The 17,500-nt window shown below is 42.2% G+C and overlaps 2 protein-coding genes and 1 non-coding gene across 3 annotated transcripts in view; 2 read left to right on the top strand and 1 right to left on the bottom strand.

Annotated features, from left to right (window-relative positions):
* Positions 1-11,423, bottom strand: part of LOC123504142 (T-complex protein 1 subunit beta-like) — an 11,925-nt gene extending 502 nt beyond the window's left edge. The window contains exons 1-10 of the mRNA XM_045254475.1: positions 11,291-11,423; positions 8,547-8,718; positions 8,172-8,278; positions 6,289-6,489; positions 5,630-5,795; positions 4,656-4,795; positions 4,097-4,185; positions 2,374-2,548; positions 570-747; positions 1-243 (exon numbers count right to left, since the gene is read on the bottom strand). The exon at positions 1-243 is cut by the window's left edge and continues 502 nt beyond it. Coding sequence (XP_045110410.1) covers positions 1-243; positions 570-747; positions 2,374-2,548; positions 4,097-4,185; positions 4,656-4,795; positions 5,630-5,795; positions 6,289-6,489; positions 8,172-8,278; positions 8,547-8,718; positions 11,291-11,293 — 1,474 coding nt within the window. The 5' untranslated portion in view covers positions 11,294-11,423. The remainder of the gene's footprint in view (positions 244-569; positions 748-2,373; positions 2,549-4,096; positions 4,186-4,655; positions 4,796-5,629; positions 5,796-6,288; positions 6,490-8,171; positions 8,279-8,546; positions 8,719-11,290) is intronic.
* A 3,067-nt stretch (positions 11,424-14,490) lies between these two features.
* Positions 14,491-17,500, top strand: part of LOC123506560 — a gene marked incomplete at its 3' end in the record, with an annotated part of 3,014 nt that continues 4 nt past the window's right edge. The window contains exons 1-2 of the mRNA XM_045258762.1: positions 14,491-15,136; positions 15,742-17,500. The exon at positions 15,742-17,500 is cut by the window's right edge and continues 4 nt beyond it. Of these exons, the coding sequence (XP_045114697.1) occupies positions 15,804-17,500 (1,697 nt within the window). The remainder of the gene's footprint in view (positions 15,137-15,741) is intronic.
* Positions 15,289-15,362, top strand: Trnav-gac. Its single transcript has one exon. It is a non-coding gene; the product is annotated as a tRNA-Val (tRNA).

The raw sequence follows: 17,500 nt of genomic DNA, 5'->3' as shown, positions 1-17,500 counted from the left end.
CGACTTTAGCCATGCACCCCACACACCCCTCCTCCATGTCCAGCCCTAGTGTATTGTGGCCCTGTGCGTGGCCGGCCTTGAGTTCTGACACCAGCTGGGCCGAGTCATAGCCTGCGTTGTCACTAATGGTGGATGGGATGGTGAGGAGAGCCCTCGCGTAAGATTCCATAGCCAGTGCCTCCTTGCCCGGTGTGTGTGAGGCTGCCTCCTGTACTGCCTTGGCCATTAGGGTCTCGCTGCAGCCTGGGGTTGGGTTAGGTTAAGTTAGGTTAGGTTTGGTTAACATACACACAATATTCTCTCTCTCTCTCACACAGACACTCATTCTCTCTCTCTCTCTCTCTCTACCTGTCATACACAAATTCTAGCACGCACACTCTTTTTAACAAACTCTCTCTCTCTCAGACACACACTCATAATCTCTCTCACTTTTTAACAAACTCTCTCTCTACCTCTGTCATACACAAATTCTAGCACACACAAACACACACACTTTCTCTCTCTACCTCCCTCACACACAAATAAACACTCTTTATAACACACACACACACACACACAGAGACACTCACCACCGCCATACACCACTCTGGTCTCCTTGACAGTCTGGGTGAGCACACACAGAGCATCGTGGAGGGAGCGTTCAGCCTCCTCCAGGATCTGAGTGGTGGCGCCGCGCAGGACAACAGTGCACGCCTCGCCAAGCTTCACACCGCTGAATCTTATCATGCGGTCTTCACCAATGATGCACTGTGGGGGTTAGGTTAGGTTAGGTTAAGTGTGGGTGAGTTTCGGGTGTTTTTTGTGTGATTTGAGAAAGTTATTGGTGTTTTGGGTTAGGTTAGGTTAAGAGGGTGAGTTTTGGGTGTTTTCTGTGTGATCTGAGAAAGTTATTGGTGTTTTTAAGTTTGTTTTTAAAGGTTTAGATAGTTTTTTGTAAGATTTGAGAAAGTTAGAGATGTGTTTTGGTTTGGTTTGTTAAGGTTAGGTTAGGTTAGGTTAGGGTGGTGTGGGATTGGGTATAGTATGATGGGTGTGGGTGACTTTTGAGTGCTTTTTGTGTGATTTGAGAAAGTTTTAGGGATTTTTGGTTACATTAGGTTAAGTAAGGCACGTTTTGGAGTGTTTTTGTTAAGATCTCGGAAAGTTATTGGAGATTTTAACACTTTCACTGCGATATACAACAATTAACGACACGAAAAGTAATGTGCAGAATCTTTTTACGCATGCATAAGAAGGAAGGGGACGTGGGTGTGGGTGTGTTTTGGGGTGTTTTATGTAAGATTTGAGAAAGTTTGAGGTGTTTTAAGTTACATTAGGTTTGGTCAGGGTGTGTTTTTTTGGTGTTTTTTTTTGTAATTTGAGAAGTTATTGGGGTTTTTGGTTCAGCTTTGTTACATTAGGGTGTGTTTTTGTGTGATTTGAGAAAGTTTTGAGGGTTTTTAGATAGATTAAGTTACGTTAAGAGGTATTTTTTTGTGTTTTTGTATGATCCGAGAAAGTTTTGAGGGTTTTTAGATCAATTAGGTTAGCTTAAGAGGTGTTTTTGTGTGTTTTGAGAAAGTTTTGAGGGTTTTTTTGATAGATTAAGTTCGATTGAGGTGTTTTAGTGTTTTTGTAAAATTTGAGTAAGTTTTGAGGGTTTTTTAGATAGATTAAGTTTGACTGAAGTTTTTTTGTATGATTCGAGAAAGTTTTGCGGGTTTTTAGATACATTAGGTTAGCTTAAGAGGTGCTTTTTGTGTTTTTTGTGTGATTTGAGAAAGTTTTGAGTTTTTAGATCGATTAGGTTAGCTTAAGAGGTGTTTTTTTGTGTGTTTTAAGTATAATTTGAGAAAGTTTTGCATGTTTTTTAGATAGATTTTAGATAGATATTTGTGTTTTGTATCATTTCAGAAAGTTATTAATTTTTTTTTCTTTTTCTTAGTTTGTTTGGATCATGTCAAGGTTAGCGTCTTAGCAAACCCAACACCTTATGACCCCTGAGTGGGTTCGCTAATCCTGGACAAGCTGTGTTTATATTTTAGTTGGTATGATAATGTACCAATAAATTATTACTTATTTACACTCCTCCTCCTTTCACCTACACACACCCAAACACACACACACACACACACACATACACACTCATCCTTCTCCTCCTCCTTTTCCTTCACACACACACCTCCTCCTCCTCCTCCTCGTTTTACCTTCATTATAAATCCCAACATGCCCAAACACACTCTAACTCTCCCAGAAACACACACACACACTTAACCCTACTCTTTCTCTTCCTCCTCCACAAACACCCTCAATCAAAACACACACAAACACACTTCCTCCCTACAGCACACAAACACTCTAAACTCCTTCCTTTACACACCCACACCCACACACCTCCTCAATCAAGTCACAAGTGCCCAGGGTGACGAGCTCAGGGCTATCAAAGGTGGACGCGATCTCTCCACCAGTGACCAGAGCCAGGCGTTCAATCCCAGCAAAGTCAGCATGTTCGATGGCCATCACTCCTGCATCAGCGAAGAGTTGTTCTGGGTAGTTGTAGATGAGCTGGCTGTGTGGGAGAGGCAGGTTAGGTTAGGTTGGTCTGGCTGTGTGGGAGAGAGAGGTTAGGTTAGGTTGGGCTGGCTGTGGGAGAGAGAGATTAGGTTAGGTTGGGCTGGCTGTGGGAGAGAGAGGTTAAGTTAGTGAAAGAGAAAGATAAAAGGAGAGGCTGAGAGAAAGACAGAGAGATTAGGTTATGTTAGTGAAAGAAAGAATAAAGGGGAGGCTGTGAGAGAGAGAGAGAGAGAGAGAGTTAAATAGACACAGATCAAAATAAATGTCCTACTATAGCCTGATGTCTCCCTCAATAAATAACGTAGCAACATGCAGTGTGGAGGTGTACCGAGCCCCTCCACTGACACACACTGCCTGTCTGGATCCACGTCACTGGTTATTCACTGTTCAAGGCTGGCAACCTATGACTAAAATACTCTTATACATATTACTGAAGGGGATCTGCAAATGGTCTGGTGATACTTTGAGAGGAGTTACCAGCATTGAATAGTGACTCAGCAGGGTATTTTTTTGTGTTTTGGTGTGATTTAAGAAAGTTTTGAGGGTTTTCAGATACATTAGGTTAGGTTAAGAGGTGTTTTTGTGTGTTTTGGTATGATTCGAGAAAGTTTTGAGGGCTTTTAGATGCATTAGGTTAGCTTAAGAGGTGTTTCTGTGTTTTTAGTATCATTTGAGAAAGTTTTGCATGTTTTTTAGATAGATTTTAGATAGATTTTTGTGTTTTTTATCATTTGAGAAAGGTGTATCCAGCCACAAGAGCACATGGAGCAGTTTGAGTGAGGAAGTGGTGTCAGCAACGAGTGTGCAGAGTTTGAAAGAAAAATTGGATAAGTGTAGATATGGAGACGGGGCCACACCAGCGTAAAGCCCAGGCCCTGGAAAACTACAACTAGGTAAGTACACAGCCACACCCTCAGGCAATTGTGTGAGTCGTGGTTGGATGCTAAAACGATGATTCCCAAGAAAATGTGAGGTGTTGCCAGTCAGTTGCTCGAGTCACATCTTGACCATTTCGGTGGAAGATGAAGAGAAAAATTGCAATGATCTATTTGTGTCATTCATTCAAGACGTACAGTGTTTTCCGCTAAAACAAACGTATCTATTGCGTTTTGATAGTGCTTTTTTCTCACCTCTCTGACTTCAAGCTAACCATGAACAGTATACAGATATATTAATGATTATGTAAGGTTGAAATAAATAGTCAAATATACAATGTTTACCGCTAAAACAATTGTATATACTGTATTCTGATAGTGCGTTCTTTGCTACCTCTCTGCCTTTAACATGAACAGTATAGATATATTAATGTATGGTTGAACTAGTCTACACATACATCATATCAAAGTTCAATGCTGCAGAGGATGTCACGCTATGCTGGGGCAGACTTCACACCACAGCATCAATAGAATAAATCAAAAATGAAAGAAGGAAAGATTGAATGAAAAAAACAACTAAAAAAACTACACACACAAAAAAAATAAAATAAAATAAATAAATAAATGAATGAATGAAACAATTGACAAACGGACAAACGGACACTCACCGATTTATAAACACGTTAATGTCGTGTTTTAAAATCCGCTGAACCTTTGCCTTCATCTTCTCCTTCTCTGCAAGCTCCAACTCAGCCACCTGCAAACACACACACACACACACACACACACACACACACACACACACACAGGCATTAGAATATATGAATAAAAAAAGTGTGTGTGTGTGTTACTTATTTTATTGTGAAAGTATTTAGAAGTAATATTTCAGTTCATATATATAATTTTTAGTGTAACTCTCTCTCTCTCTCTCTCTCTCTCTCCAAACTCAAACATATTTTTAAAGGAATTCTCTCTCCCTCTCTCTCTTTATGCCAGTCACCAATACACTTTCTCTCTCTCTCTCTCTCTCTCTCTCTCTCTCTCTCTCTCTCTCTCTCTCAAAACTCAAACATACATATTTTTTTAAAGGAACATTCTCTCTCTATAAGCCACTCACCCATACACTCTCTCTCTCTCTCTCTCTCTCAAAACTCAAACATACATATTTTTTAAAGGAACATTCTCTCTCTATAAGCCACTCACCCATACACTCTCTCTCTCTCTCACCTTGGCCGTGGAGTCGACAGATATCTTTGAGCCGAACACCTTGATCTTGTCAGTGTCCATGGGGGTGTTTGCCACAAGGATGCGTGCGTTCTCTATGTGCTTCGGCTGATTCACCCCGATCTTCTTCTCCAGAATGAAACCTGTGTGTGCGTTTGTGTGTTTGAAGGTTCCGTTTGGGTATTTGGTATGTTATGCTTTCAAATAATATCTCTCTTTCTCTTTCTCTCTTGTTTTCTCTCTCTCTCTCTCTCTCTCTCTCTCTCTCTGTTTGTTTGGGGTATCTTATGCTTTCAAATTCTCTCTCTCTCTCTAGTCAACCAACACACCCAGACATGCTCAAAACACTCAAAACACACCCAAACACACTCAAAACACTCCAAAACACACAGACACAATCAACACTCCAAACACACTCAAAAATACTCAAAACACTCCAAAACACACCCGAGCACACTCAAACACTCCAAAACACACTAAAAACACTTGAAACACACTCCAAAACACTCAAAGCACACCCAAACACACCCAAACACACATAACACTCAAACCACACTCCAAACACACCAAAGCACACACTCTCTCTCTCTCTCTATCAACCAACACACCCAAACACACTCAAAAGACATCCAAACACTTTCTCTCTCTTAGTCAACCAACACACCCAGATATGCTCAAAACACACTCAAAACACTCCAAAACACACTCAAAATACACCCAAACACTCAAAACACTCCCAAACATACCCAAACACACTCCAAAACACTCAAAACACACCCAAACACTCAAAACACTCCAAAACACACCCAAACACTCAAAACACACCCAAAACACTCCCAAACACACTCAAAACACTCAAAACACTCCAAAACACTCAAAATACACTCCAAAACACACCCAAACACACTCAAAACACTCCAAAACACACCCAAACATACTCAAAAGACATCCAAACTCTCTCTCTCTCTCTCTCTCACCCTCATCCAGGAAGGAGTCACTCAGTGTTCCTCCAGTCTTCTTAATTATCTGTATAGCGTCAAGGTTTCCAGAGCCCTTCAGCCTCAACACAGCATCCACAGTCAGCTTGGCAAAGAAATCCTTGTGTTGTGCTAAGATCTTGGAGCTCAGAGTGGTCTTGGCAATCTGGAAGGGTTAGCAGGGTGTGTTAGAGTGTGTCAGGGTGTGTTTGTGTGTGTCAGGGTGCGTTTGTGTGTGTCAGGGTGTGTTTGTGTGTGTGTCAGGGTGTGTGTACGTGTCAGGGTGTGTTTGTGTGTGTGTCAGGGTGTGTTTGTGTGTCAGGGTGTGTTTTTGTGTGTCAGGATGTTTGTGTGTGTCAGGGTGCGTTTGTGTGTGTCAGGGTGTGTTTGTGTGTGTCAGGGTGCGTTGTGTGTGTCAAGGTGTGTTTGTGTGTCAGATGTGTGTGTGTGTGTGTGTGTGTGTCAGGGTGTGATAAATGTAAATAAACAAATAAATAAATAAATAAATTGATAAAAAAATTACAATGAGAGAGAGAGAGAGAGAGAGAGAGAGAGAGAGAGAGAGAGAGAGAGAGAGAGAGAGAGAGAGAGAGAGAGAGAGAGAGAGAAGGAAAAAAAAAAAAAAAAAAAAACAGACAGACAGACAGACAGACACACACCCTCATAAGGTCATCCCTGAAAGCCTGGGGGTCAGCAGAGTTGTCCCTGGCGGCAGCAGTGAGCGCCTCCCGAGCAGCATCCGTGGCCCTGCGGTACCCAGCGATGATGGTTTGTGGGTGAAGGCGCATTGACACAAGCTTCTCAGCCTCTCGCAGCAGCTCAGAGGCCAGGACGACGACGGAGGTGGTGCCGTCACCTACCTGTGGGATGTATACATTAGGTTAGGTGAGTTTTGACTGTGTTTTTGGGTGTTTAAGGGTGTTTTTGAGTGTTTTATGGGTGTTTTGGGGTGTTTAAGCATGTTTTGGGGTGTTTTTGGGTGTTAACAGGGAATTTTGAGTGTTTTAAGGGTGTTTTGGGGTCTTTTATGGATGTTTTGGGATGTTTTGAATGTTTTATGGGTGTTCTGGGGTGTTTTGAGAGTTTAAGCATGTTTTGGGGTGTTTTGAGTGTTAAAAGGAGTTTTGAGTCTGTTAAGGGTGTTTTGGGGTGTTTTATGGGTGTTTTGGGTGTTAAAAGGGAGTTTTGAGTGTTTAAAGGGTGTTTTGGGGTGTTTATGGGTGTTTTGGATGTTTTGAGTGTTTAACATGTTTTGGGGTGTTTTGAGTGTTAAAAGGAGTTTTGAGTGTTTTAAGGGTGTTTTGGGGTGTTTTATGGGTGTTTTGAGTGTTTAACATGTTTTGGGGTGTTTTGAGTGTTAAAGGAGTTTTGAGTGTTTATGGGTGCTTTTATTGTTTAATGGATGTTTTGGGTTATTTTGAAAATTTTAAGGGTGTTTTGGGGTGTTTTGTGTGTTTTAATGGTGTTTTGGGTGTTTTGGGGTGTTTAAGCATGTTTTGGGGTGTTTTGAGTGTTTTAAGGGTGTTTTAAGGTGTTTATGAGTGTTTTGGGGTGTTTTATGAGTGTTTTTGGGTGATTTGAGTGTTTTGTGTTGTGTTTGAGTGTTTTAGGGTGTTTTGTGAGTGTTTTTGGGGTGTTAATGAGTTTTTGTTTTTTTGTTTGTGTGTTTTTGAGTGTCTTTGGAGTGTTTTTGGGGTGTTAATGAATTTTTGGGTGTTTTATAGTGTTTTTGGGGTGTTTCAGAGTGTTTTTTTGTGTCTTTGGGGTGTTAATGAGTTTGTTTTAGCATTTTTTGGGTATTTTTTAGTGTTTTGGGTGTTTGTTTTGGGTGTTTTGAATGTTTTAGGGTGTTTATGGGTTTTTGGGGTGTTTTGAGTGTGTAAGGGTATTTAAGGGGTGTTTTTGTGATGTTTTTGAGTGTTTCTGAGTCTTCTTAGGGTGTAACTGAGTGTTTTTGGGGTTTTTGGATATTTTAATGGTGTTTATGAGTATTTATGGATATTTCTGGGGTGATTTCAAGAGGTTTTGGGGGTTTTGAGTGTTAATATGGTTTTATTAGTTTTTTTTTTTTTTCGAGGGGTTTGAGTGTTTTGGATTGTTTGTGGGGTGTTTTGAGTATTTATGGGGTATTTTTTAGTGTTTTGGATGGTTTGTGGGGTGTTTTTGAGTGTTTAGGATGGTTTGTGGGGTGTTTTTGAGTGTTTTAGATGGTTTGTGGGGTGTTTTTGAGTGTTTTGGATTGTTTGTGGGATGTTTTTGAGTGTTTAGGATGGTTTGTGGGGTGTTTTTGAGTGTTTTGGATTGTTTGTGGGATGTTTTTGAGTGTTTTTGAGTGCTTAAAGTGTGTTTAGATAGATATGGTTTGGTTTGATTAGGTTAAGACATTAATCTTGTGCCCTCCATACACCCTTGCTAATGTCAATAAAATGGTCTAATGGTACACAAATCTCAAGGTAAAAATGTGTCCCAGTACTGAAGAGATTAGCATTGCATCAAACCATTGCATCCTTCCCTCCAGCGAATCCTATCACAGTATCCTCACCTCGTCATCCTGTGTCTTGCTGATGTCTACCAGAATCTTGGCCGCTGGATTGTCGACCCCAATGTTCCTCAGAATTGTTGCTCCATCGTTGGTTACTTCAATCTGGCCTGGAGAGAGAGAGAGAGAGGGAGGGAGAGAGAGAGAGAGAGAGAGAGAGAGAGAGAGAGGGAGGGAGAGAGAGAATGTGTGAGTATGTGTGTCTAGTGTGTGAGAGAGAAGTGGTCAAGTTTTCAGTATAAATAAAAAATCCCGTCAAAACATACAGAAACATTAAAATCTCTCTCTCTCTCTCTCTCTCTCTCTTGCTGCTAACCATTCATAATACATTCAAATATCCCAAAACACTCTCTCTCTCTCTCTCTCTCTCTGTCTCACCCTCGCTGCGTCCCATGGCCACCAGTATCTTGTCCATGCCACGAGGGCCGAGGGTGGAGCGCACAAGGTCACCCACAGCTATGGCACCAATGAAGGAGGAAAGGCGGGCTGTCTCGGAACGTTCCTCCTCCGCGTCCGCCTTCATAATCTGTACTGGGTTGAGTGCCACGGCCTGAAGGAATATAGGTCAGGTTAGGTTAGGTTAGGTTAGGTTAGGTAAGGTGAGGTTAGGTTAAGTTAGGGACAGGTTAGATTAAGTTAGGTTAGGTTAGGTTAAGGTAAGTTAGATTAGGTCAAGTTAGAATAAGTTAGGTTAAATTAGGGTGTGGTTAGGTTAGGTTAGGTTAGGTTAAATTAGGGGCAGGTTAGGTTAGGGTGTGGTTAGGTTAAGTTAGGTTAGGTGACAAATGGCAACACAGAGGGTATTTTTTTCCACATTTTGTTGCCCTTGGCCTGCATAAAAAAAAATGGCTAGGGTAGGTTAAGTTAGGTTACGTTAGGTCAGCTGGCAAATGGCAAGACAGTAGGCCTTTTTCTTTTCCATATATTGTTGCCCTTAGCCACCAATCCTGCCTACATAGAAAAACAGTTAGGTTAGTTTAGGGTGTGGTGTGGTGTGTGTTTGGGGACTGGTGCCTCAGTTGGTCTTCTTTATTTTTCTCTCTTCCTTTTCTCTTTTTCTATTTCTATATCAGTTTTTGTTGTTCTTCGCCTGTTAACCTAACCTAACCTAACCTGACAGCCAGACTGCTACAGTGCCTGCACAATATTAACAACAAACACACGCACACACTCGCTATCCTCTGACAGACTGCTGTGGGAGGATAGAGCTAAAATTGGGGGAAATCTTGGAAATTCTGTCCTGAAGTTATTAATTGGGTTAGAAATTCTGGTAGGAGTGTGACCTGGACTGTGAGACTGTGTAATGTGTGGTAACCTAACCTAACCTTATTATTAATTTCGAGAGGGTAGAATGGGGTTAGAAATGCTAGTAGTAAGTGATGTAGACTGTGAGATTGTGTATAGTGACGTGTGGTGTATTGGTTCACACTGCAATAATACCAAGGAGATGAGGAGAGCTGGAGGGATCACTTTATTAGGACAGTGCCAATATTTCTTTGTATTTACTCATTCAGTTTATCTTTCTTTCACCAATTTTCTAACCTAACATCGAATTGAGGTCGGCCGCAGATTTTTTTTTCTCTATATGTCAATTTGTGGAATAATCTCCCCTCACACATTGACTCTTGTGATAATATTGACACAATTAAACGTTTTCTTGAAGCTTTTTTAGATGGACAATGTTTTATTTTCATTTATTTATTTTTTTATTTACACCACAGAGTTTTCCGGGAATTTCCAGGCTAAAGGGGGTGCTTTTTGTGGTACCTCCTATTTAAAAGCCCACCCGCTAGGAAACCGTTGCCCCGAGTGAGGAAGCCCAACCTACACTCAGACTGTGGACAGGATTCAAACCCGTGTGCTTGGAGACCCCTCGGACCCCAAAGCACACATGGTTCCACAGCAGTTTGTCTTCCTTTCATCAATTTTCTAGCCTAACATCAGATTGAGGTCAGCCGGAGACTTTTTTTCTCTATGACATGTCAATTTGTGGAAAAATCTTCCCTCACACATCCGTTCCTGTGATATTATGGACACCAATAAACATCTTGAAGCTCATTTGGCAGACAATATATTTTTTTTCTTTACTTATTCATTTATTTACTTTTTCTACCACATGAGCGTTTCAAGGGAATTTCTGGGCTAAGGGGATATTTCTTGTGGCACCTCCTATCTCAAACCCCACCCACTAGGAAACTATTACCCTGAGTGTGGGTTTGACTATGTTGTTTAAGCTTACCAGAGTATACACTGCTGCTTAATAATAAACCTTCCAGCTATTCAATTCACATAGCTAATTCACCCTGGAATATTTTTCAACTGTGGCGCATCAGCGGAGTGCGACTTCCTGTTTCCTTCTGCTATATGAACGGAGGACGCTAACAATACTGGGAACCACAAATCTACCTGTCATCACTAACCCTGGCACTCTCACAAAGAAACCATCCCGTACGCTACCTGGATTCTTGGCTCCCCCTTCACAGCTCCTGCACCCAGCTGATTTGATGTCACATATATGGTGCCACACTATGGGTCAACGAGAGAGAGAGAGAGCTCATCCCCTTATTCATTACCGTATACTCTTTCTCTGTCGTCAAATCAGCCGGGTGGAAAAGCTGCGAAGGGGGAGCCGGGAATCAAGGCGAGCACGCGGGATGGTATCTTTGGGATAGTGCCCTATACCTTTAATAGCCTCCCCCCTCTTTCCCCGCCTTAAGCCGGTCTAACACTTCTTCATGTTGCCTGTTCCCGCTTTTTCAATTATTCACATGGCAATTATAAATAACTGGATACTCATTTTACCCCACACACCCACACACGAGCGATATATACACCAAATCAAAATATACAACAAATAACTAGCATTACATGGGAAAAATAACCACAAAAACCTTAAATAACACATGAAATAAAGGTCATAATAATAAGGATCCATAAAAAGACGAACTTCCTCATCCCTCCTGCCTGTCACATGGCCGCCGCCGCCCCGCCACACACCCTTCTCTTTTTTGTCTTATTTCCAGCCACACACGCCCCGCACACCTATCTTCTCCCATTCCACGCCTCCCCCATACCTGAAATAAATACCATGCACAGGGATACAGGTGAGGAGTGAGTATTACCATGGTTATTTGAAGGTTTGTCTCCCGGTGAGCCAAACAGCGAGGTAAACAAGGTGGTAATGGCTGGAGAGAGTTCGGACCGTCTTGCTAATTCGGTTTTGCCTTTATATATTGGTATCGGTTTTTTCAATTTTTGTTTATATTAGTTGATATATTTTAGTGTTAAATTTATTACTTTTATTTTTCATGTTTGTTTTTTGGGGATTTTGGGTTTGTTTGAAGTTTTTTATATTACTGTTTTAGTTAATATCTATATTTTCCATATTTCTTGTTATTATTTTGGCTTGCTTTGATAGTTTAGTTGTTTTTTTGTGCATTTTTGTAGTATTTATCTTTGCTTTATCTTAGAGTCCGAATTTTATTAAGACGAAGTTTCCTTTTGTGTTTCCATTATGACTCATGCTATATTCTTATGGAGGGAAAGGCTGATCTGTTCCTCTAAAAATGTTCATTATAATTCTATAACACAAAAACTTCTAAAAAAATGAAGCAGAAACAAGATCTTACACTTCCAACAAAATATTCTAGAAACTTCTGAGAGAATTATGGTACAGAGACTAAACGCTATAGAGAGTTGCATGGACGGTTGATAGCGAAAGAGAATTACACAAACCACGTGCTACAGAAAATTACATAGACAACTTAATAGTGAAGGAGAATTACATAGAGCAGTTATAAGGAAGACATGGTGCACAGATTACCTTGCTTAAGATAATTATATTTAACGATGACATACGAAACTCAGGTAGTTACATAGATTTGCTAAAGAGAATTACAATAGACCTTAGACGATTATATAGAAGTGACAAAATATCCCATCAGATGTGAATTATTATTATTATTATTTTTTTATTTTTCTATTTTTTATCACAATATTCAGACTCTACGTTCTTGTTCTTAGTACACACACACACACACACACACACACACACACACACACATTTCCTAATTTCCCAAACAAAACACCAAAACTGAAAAAAACAAGCACAAACCCTTACAAAACGCCCCAAAATACACTTACAGGGCACACACACACACACACACCACACACACACACCTGCACCAACCCTGCCACACCTACACCAACACTACCACACCTGCTCCACACCACCAGTCAATTACACCACGCCAACACGATGAACACCAGTCATTTAGGGAACACAGGAAAGGAACACAAAGGAAAATCTACAGAAACTCACATTGTCGAAGTTAGTAAGAGTCTGTTCTTCATGTTTGTCGTATCCTAGACCCGCTATGTTATCTTGGCTCTCACTTGGGCCTTTGGAAGAGAGGAAATTGGCCAAGAGTAACAACAAATGGAAAAAAAAAAAAAAAAGGCCCACTAGGTTGCCAGTTCCCTTAAAGTGGTACAGTGGAACCATGCGTGCTTTGGGGTCAGAGGGGTCTCCAAGCGCACGGGTTCGAATGCTGTCCACGGGCAGAGTGTAGGTTGGGCTTCCTCACTCGGGGCAACGGTTTCCTAGCGGGTGGGCTTTGAGATAGGAGGTACCCTTAAAACTATCCCCTTTAGCCCAGAAATTCCCGTGAGAGGCCCACTTGGTATAAAAAAAAGAGTTATCCAGAAGTGAGGGACAAATGACTTTAAACTTCCCTCTTAAAAGAAGTCAAAGCATAAGAAGATGGAAATACAGAATTAAGCAGGCAGGGAGTTCCAGAGCTTACCAGAGAAAGGTGTGAAGGATTGAGAGTACTGTTTCGTCACAATAGATTACCTTGTCTGACCTTCAAATGAGACAAGCAGTTGCAAGCTCATGGGCGTGGATCATATGGAATTGCTTTCTGGAATTTCACGCCAATTGAGATAAAACAAATATAATTTTCATAGTAAAATGTGAAAGAAGTGCAAGCTTTAGTTTTCTTGAGGTGTAAGTCAAGAGTTGTATTTATGTTACTTCAAACTGCTGTAACCAAAGGAAATATTAGTCATTTATCAGTCACTCTGCCTTGTACATTTTGGACTGTGAGGAAAGTTGTATTTTGATGATATTAATAGTCATATAGGTTTATACAAGATAATTATATACAGAAAGGAAAGCAATGTTCTGCTGGCCTGTGCGATCAGACTAGAATAACCAAAGCGAATAGAAAGTTATGTATAGGTATAGATTGGAACATAATTATCTTATATTTTTCCCTAAATACACATTATAATACATATGAAGTTCTTGTTTACATGAAATTGCACTGTATTAGGACAATTTTATTTCATCTAAATTTTGAGAAAAACAAAAATGCCTATAAGAACAATTTTGTCATGTTAATAGATTTTCTCAATTTCAAATAATAATGATATTTTTTGTACATATGTGTCACTTATCTCCAAAACAACATGTTAACTTAAAAACATACAGATTTTTAATACTTGGAAGCATGTTCAGGAAGTAAAGGGTATGGGAGAGGATGGAAGCTTACAAAGTTCAGTGGAGTGTAATCTCTCTCTCTCTCTCTCTCTCTCTCTCTCTCTCTCTCTCTGATATAAAGTGCGTCTGTCATATTATATCAAGGAGGAAGAGGAAGAGGAGGAGGAGGAGGAGGAGGAGGAAGAGGAAGATAAGGAAATAATGAGATGTATGTTATTATCATTATTATTATTATTATTATTATTAGTAGTAGTAGTAGTAGTAGTAGTAGTAGTAATAGTAGTAGTAGTAGTAGTAGTAGTAGTAGTAGTAGTAGTAGTAGTAGTAGTAGTAGTAGTAGTAGTAGTAGTAGTAGTAGTAGTAGTAGTAGTAGTAGTAGTAGTAGTAGTAGTAGTAGTAGTAGCATAGTAGTAGTAGTAGTAGTAGTAGTAGTAGTAGTAGTAGTAGTAGTAGTAGTAAGAAAAAAATTAAAAGAAGATGAATAACAACAACACCACCACCACCACCACCACGAACAACAACAACAACAACAACAATGACGAAGAACAAATTGATAATAAACATGAAAAGTAAAAGAAAATATGACACAAATTTTATTACACACACACACACACACGTCATGATTATTTATATCTTCCATTTCCTCTCTCTCTCTCTCTCTCTCTCTCTCTCTTGTGGTGTTTACTCTTTCTTTTTCTCTTCCAAAACAACAGGAGAGAGAGAGAGAGAGAGAGAGAGAGAGAGAGAGAGAGAATAAATGACAGCGGATACTACCATAAGGACAACAGTTACAGCTCTCTCTCTCTCTCTCTCTCTCTCTCTCATAAGAACGCAGTACAGTAAGGGCAGGTGAAGGAGGGCGGGCTGCCAGACCTGCATGTGGCAGTTCCAGTGTGAACAAAGCTTCTTAATTGCACACACCATCCTCACCCATTCATTCCTCTAGTCTTGTTTCAAAGCTCCCCTACTCACTCACCACCAACAACATGACTATTACTACTCCTACTACTACTACTACTACTACTACTATTTCTACTAAGTATGGAGCATGCAAAAGTTACATGCATTTCCATTTCCATATATATTGATCACATCTCCTTGGTGAGTCAGCCATCAGTGTGGTGTGTGGTGTGGCCTCAGTCCTCCCTGGAAATCGGTCAGTACGAGCTCTGACCTCTGACCTCAGGGGAAGGACTGCTTGGGTGACACTGACCAGCAGATAGGGCAGGGCACACACAGGCATAGATGCATATACGTCTGGCAGTAATCAAGAGCGCGTTAGAAGATACACACACACACACACACACACAGTTTCGTGTTATGCGCCATGGCGCTAGGCTGGATAGTCTGTCACTGACTAAAAGTTGTTTTGAAGTTGCAGCCCATTGGTGTGTGTGCTTCTGTTTGTGGCGTCACGTGGGTGAACCAGGTGTGCTGAAGGCTGACAACTAGACAACTACTTTCGGTAGGTACAGAGAGAGAGAGATTAATTTCAAGGTCAAGTTAGATAAAGACAGATACAGAGGTGGAACGCTACAAGAATAACTAACTCTCTTTCCCCATCACACAACTAAGTAAGGAAACACACACACACACACACACACACACACACTACACGGCCCGGTAGCTCAGTGGTTAGAGCGCTGGCTTGACAAGCCAGATGACCGGGGTTCGATTCCCCGGCCGGGTGGAGATATTTGGGTGTGTCTCCTTTCACATGTAGCCCCTGTTCACCTAGCAGTGAGTAGCTACGGGATGTAAATCGAGGAGTTGTGACCTTGTTGTCCCGGTGTGTGGTGTGTGCCTGGTCTCAGGCCTATCCTAAGATCAAACAGTGAAACACACACACACACACACATCTTGTTGTCCCGGTGTGTGGTGTGTGCCTGGTCTCAGACTTATCCCAAGATCGGAAATAATGAGCTCTGAGCTCGTTCCGCAAGGGTAACGTCTGGCTGTTTCCTCACAAACTGCAGCAGATCAAACAGTGAATTACACACACACACATACACACACGTACGTACGTGTATCTATTTACTTATACGGTTCTATTTTTTTCACAATACACAGTTCCAACCACCTCATTGGAGAGCAGTGAACGTGAGCAGTCCTGCTTATTAAGAATCACTGCCATGGCCGCCCCCTCCCCCTCTGCCCACTCCGCCACCTCCGCCCACACCGCTACCGCTCCCACCCCCTCTGCCCACTCCGCCGCTGGCCCCGCCCCCTCTGCCTCCTCCACCACACCCTCCGCCACCGCCGCCGCCGTGACAGTGGATTATGCACGACTCAAGCTGGTGTGCATCTTGATGGGTCCTGGAGCAGCCGTGCTCAGCCACGCCCTGAAATGCGGCACAAACAAGGCCCCCTCCGTCACCCTCCTGGACCACCTGGCCAGCCTCCCTGACTCCTCGACGGCCAACTACCGCGCGCTGAGCAATAAGACGAAGAAGAAAATCTTTAACCGGGATGAGGAAAGAAAAATTGGTGATGATCCCTCGTGCCAGACCTTTGATATAACACTGCTGTACAAGAGCATAACACTGGCCTGCGAGGGTGTGCCACCCAGTGACGATGCACGCTGGAAGGACACGGCACTGATGGAGGGACTCCTCAACAAGATCAAGGAGGAAAGAAACACCTGTGTCCACGAATGGACTCAGACGAAAATGGATGAACACCAGTTTAAGAAGAAACTTCAAGAGTTTGAGGACATCTTCATCAGAGCCCTTCATGCCGTCAGGGACAGGTACGGAGTCTGTGCCGCTGAAACCAGCACTGTCATTGACTCTGTGAGATTGCAGATACAAGATGTGTTGAAAGCCTTTACTGAAAAAGTCATCCTCGTGATGAACTTCGAGAAAAAGCTGGAAATGTTCAAGGAATTATCAGTTTGTCACCTCAAAGATCGTTACAAACACTTTGAGTGTTTTGACCCGCTCTCCTTCCTGTGTGGATCCAAACAACGGGTCCACGTCCAAACAGTATTTGTGAAACTTGTCCTTCAGCAAGAACACACACCACTTGAAATAGACTCCGTAGAACTCTTGAAAGTTCTGACGGACGAGTCTCGGCCCTCCCCGCCTGTCCAGGACGACAGGCCGCGCCTCGCCGTGGTGAGCGGCATCGCCGGGAGTGGCAAGACCACGCTGCTCACTCTCCTGGTGTCAGAGTGGCGCAGGGAAGAGTGTGACCGCCGCGTCAAACATCTGGAGGAGTACGACATTGTGCTCAGAATACTGTGCAGAGACAAACATGCCGAGGACCTGGAGACATTCCTGCGCCTGGTCCTCCCGCCCAGTCTGTCGGTGTTTGGGGAGCCCCTCGTGAAGTATCTGGAGCACTGCAAGGTGCTCTTCCTCATAGACGGCCTCGATGAGATGAACCAAACCTCCAATAAGCTCGTCACTAATGTTATGACAATCGCCACATGTAACAAACAGTTCTCAATCCTCGTCACCTCACGCCCAGAGCGAGTGGACCGCTTCTTGAGGCATTACAAACAGGACTATCGCCAATCACAGCTGAGTATTGAGGATTCCGTCGCTAGGAGGACGGAGTTTGCACTGCAGTACTCCACCTCCTCCACAAACCAGGACAGGCTGAGGGAATTCATGACAAAACAAAAGGACATCAAGTTGTTTGAGCTTCCTCTCAATCTGTTGTTTGTGGTAAGATTATTTGAACACAATCCAGACTGCATGAAGGAAAGCCCTACCCAGGCCAGCCTGTACACCCACTTCCACGAGTGGTGCACAGAGAAGCTGTATGTGAGAATAGCCACGCACCCCACATGGGGGGAGAAGAGGCCGCGCACCCTCAAGACGAG

The sequence above is a fragment of the Portunus trituberculatus genome, chromosome 2, assembly GCF_017591435.1.
Source record: "Portunus trituberculatus isolate SZX2019 chromosome 2, ASM1759143v1, whole genome shotgun sequence".
Classification (NCBI taxonomy): Eukaryota; Metazoa; Arthropoda; class Malacostraca; order Decapoda; family Portunidae; genus Portunus; species Portunus trituberculatus.
The sequence above is the reverse complement of the archived record's forward strand: the minus strand, read 5'-3'. Positions and strand labels throughout refer to the sequence as shown.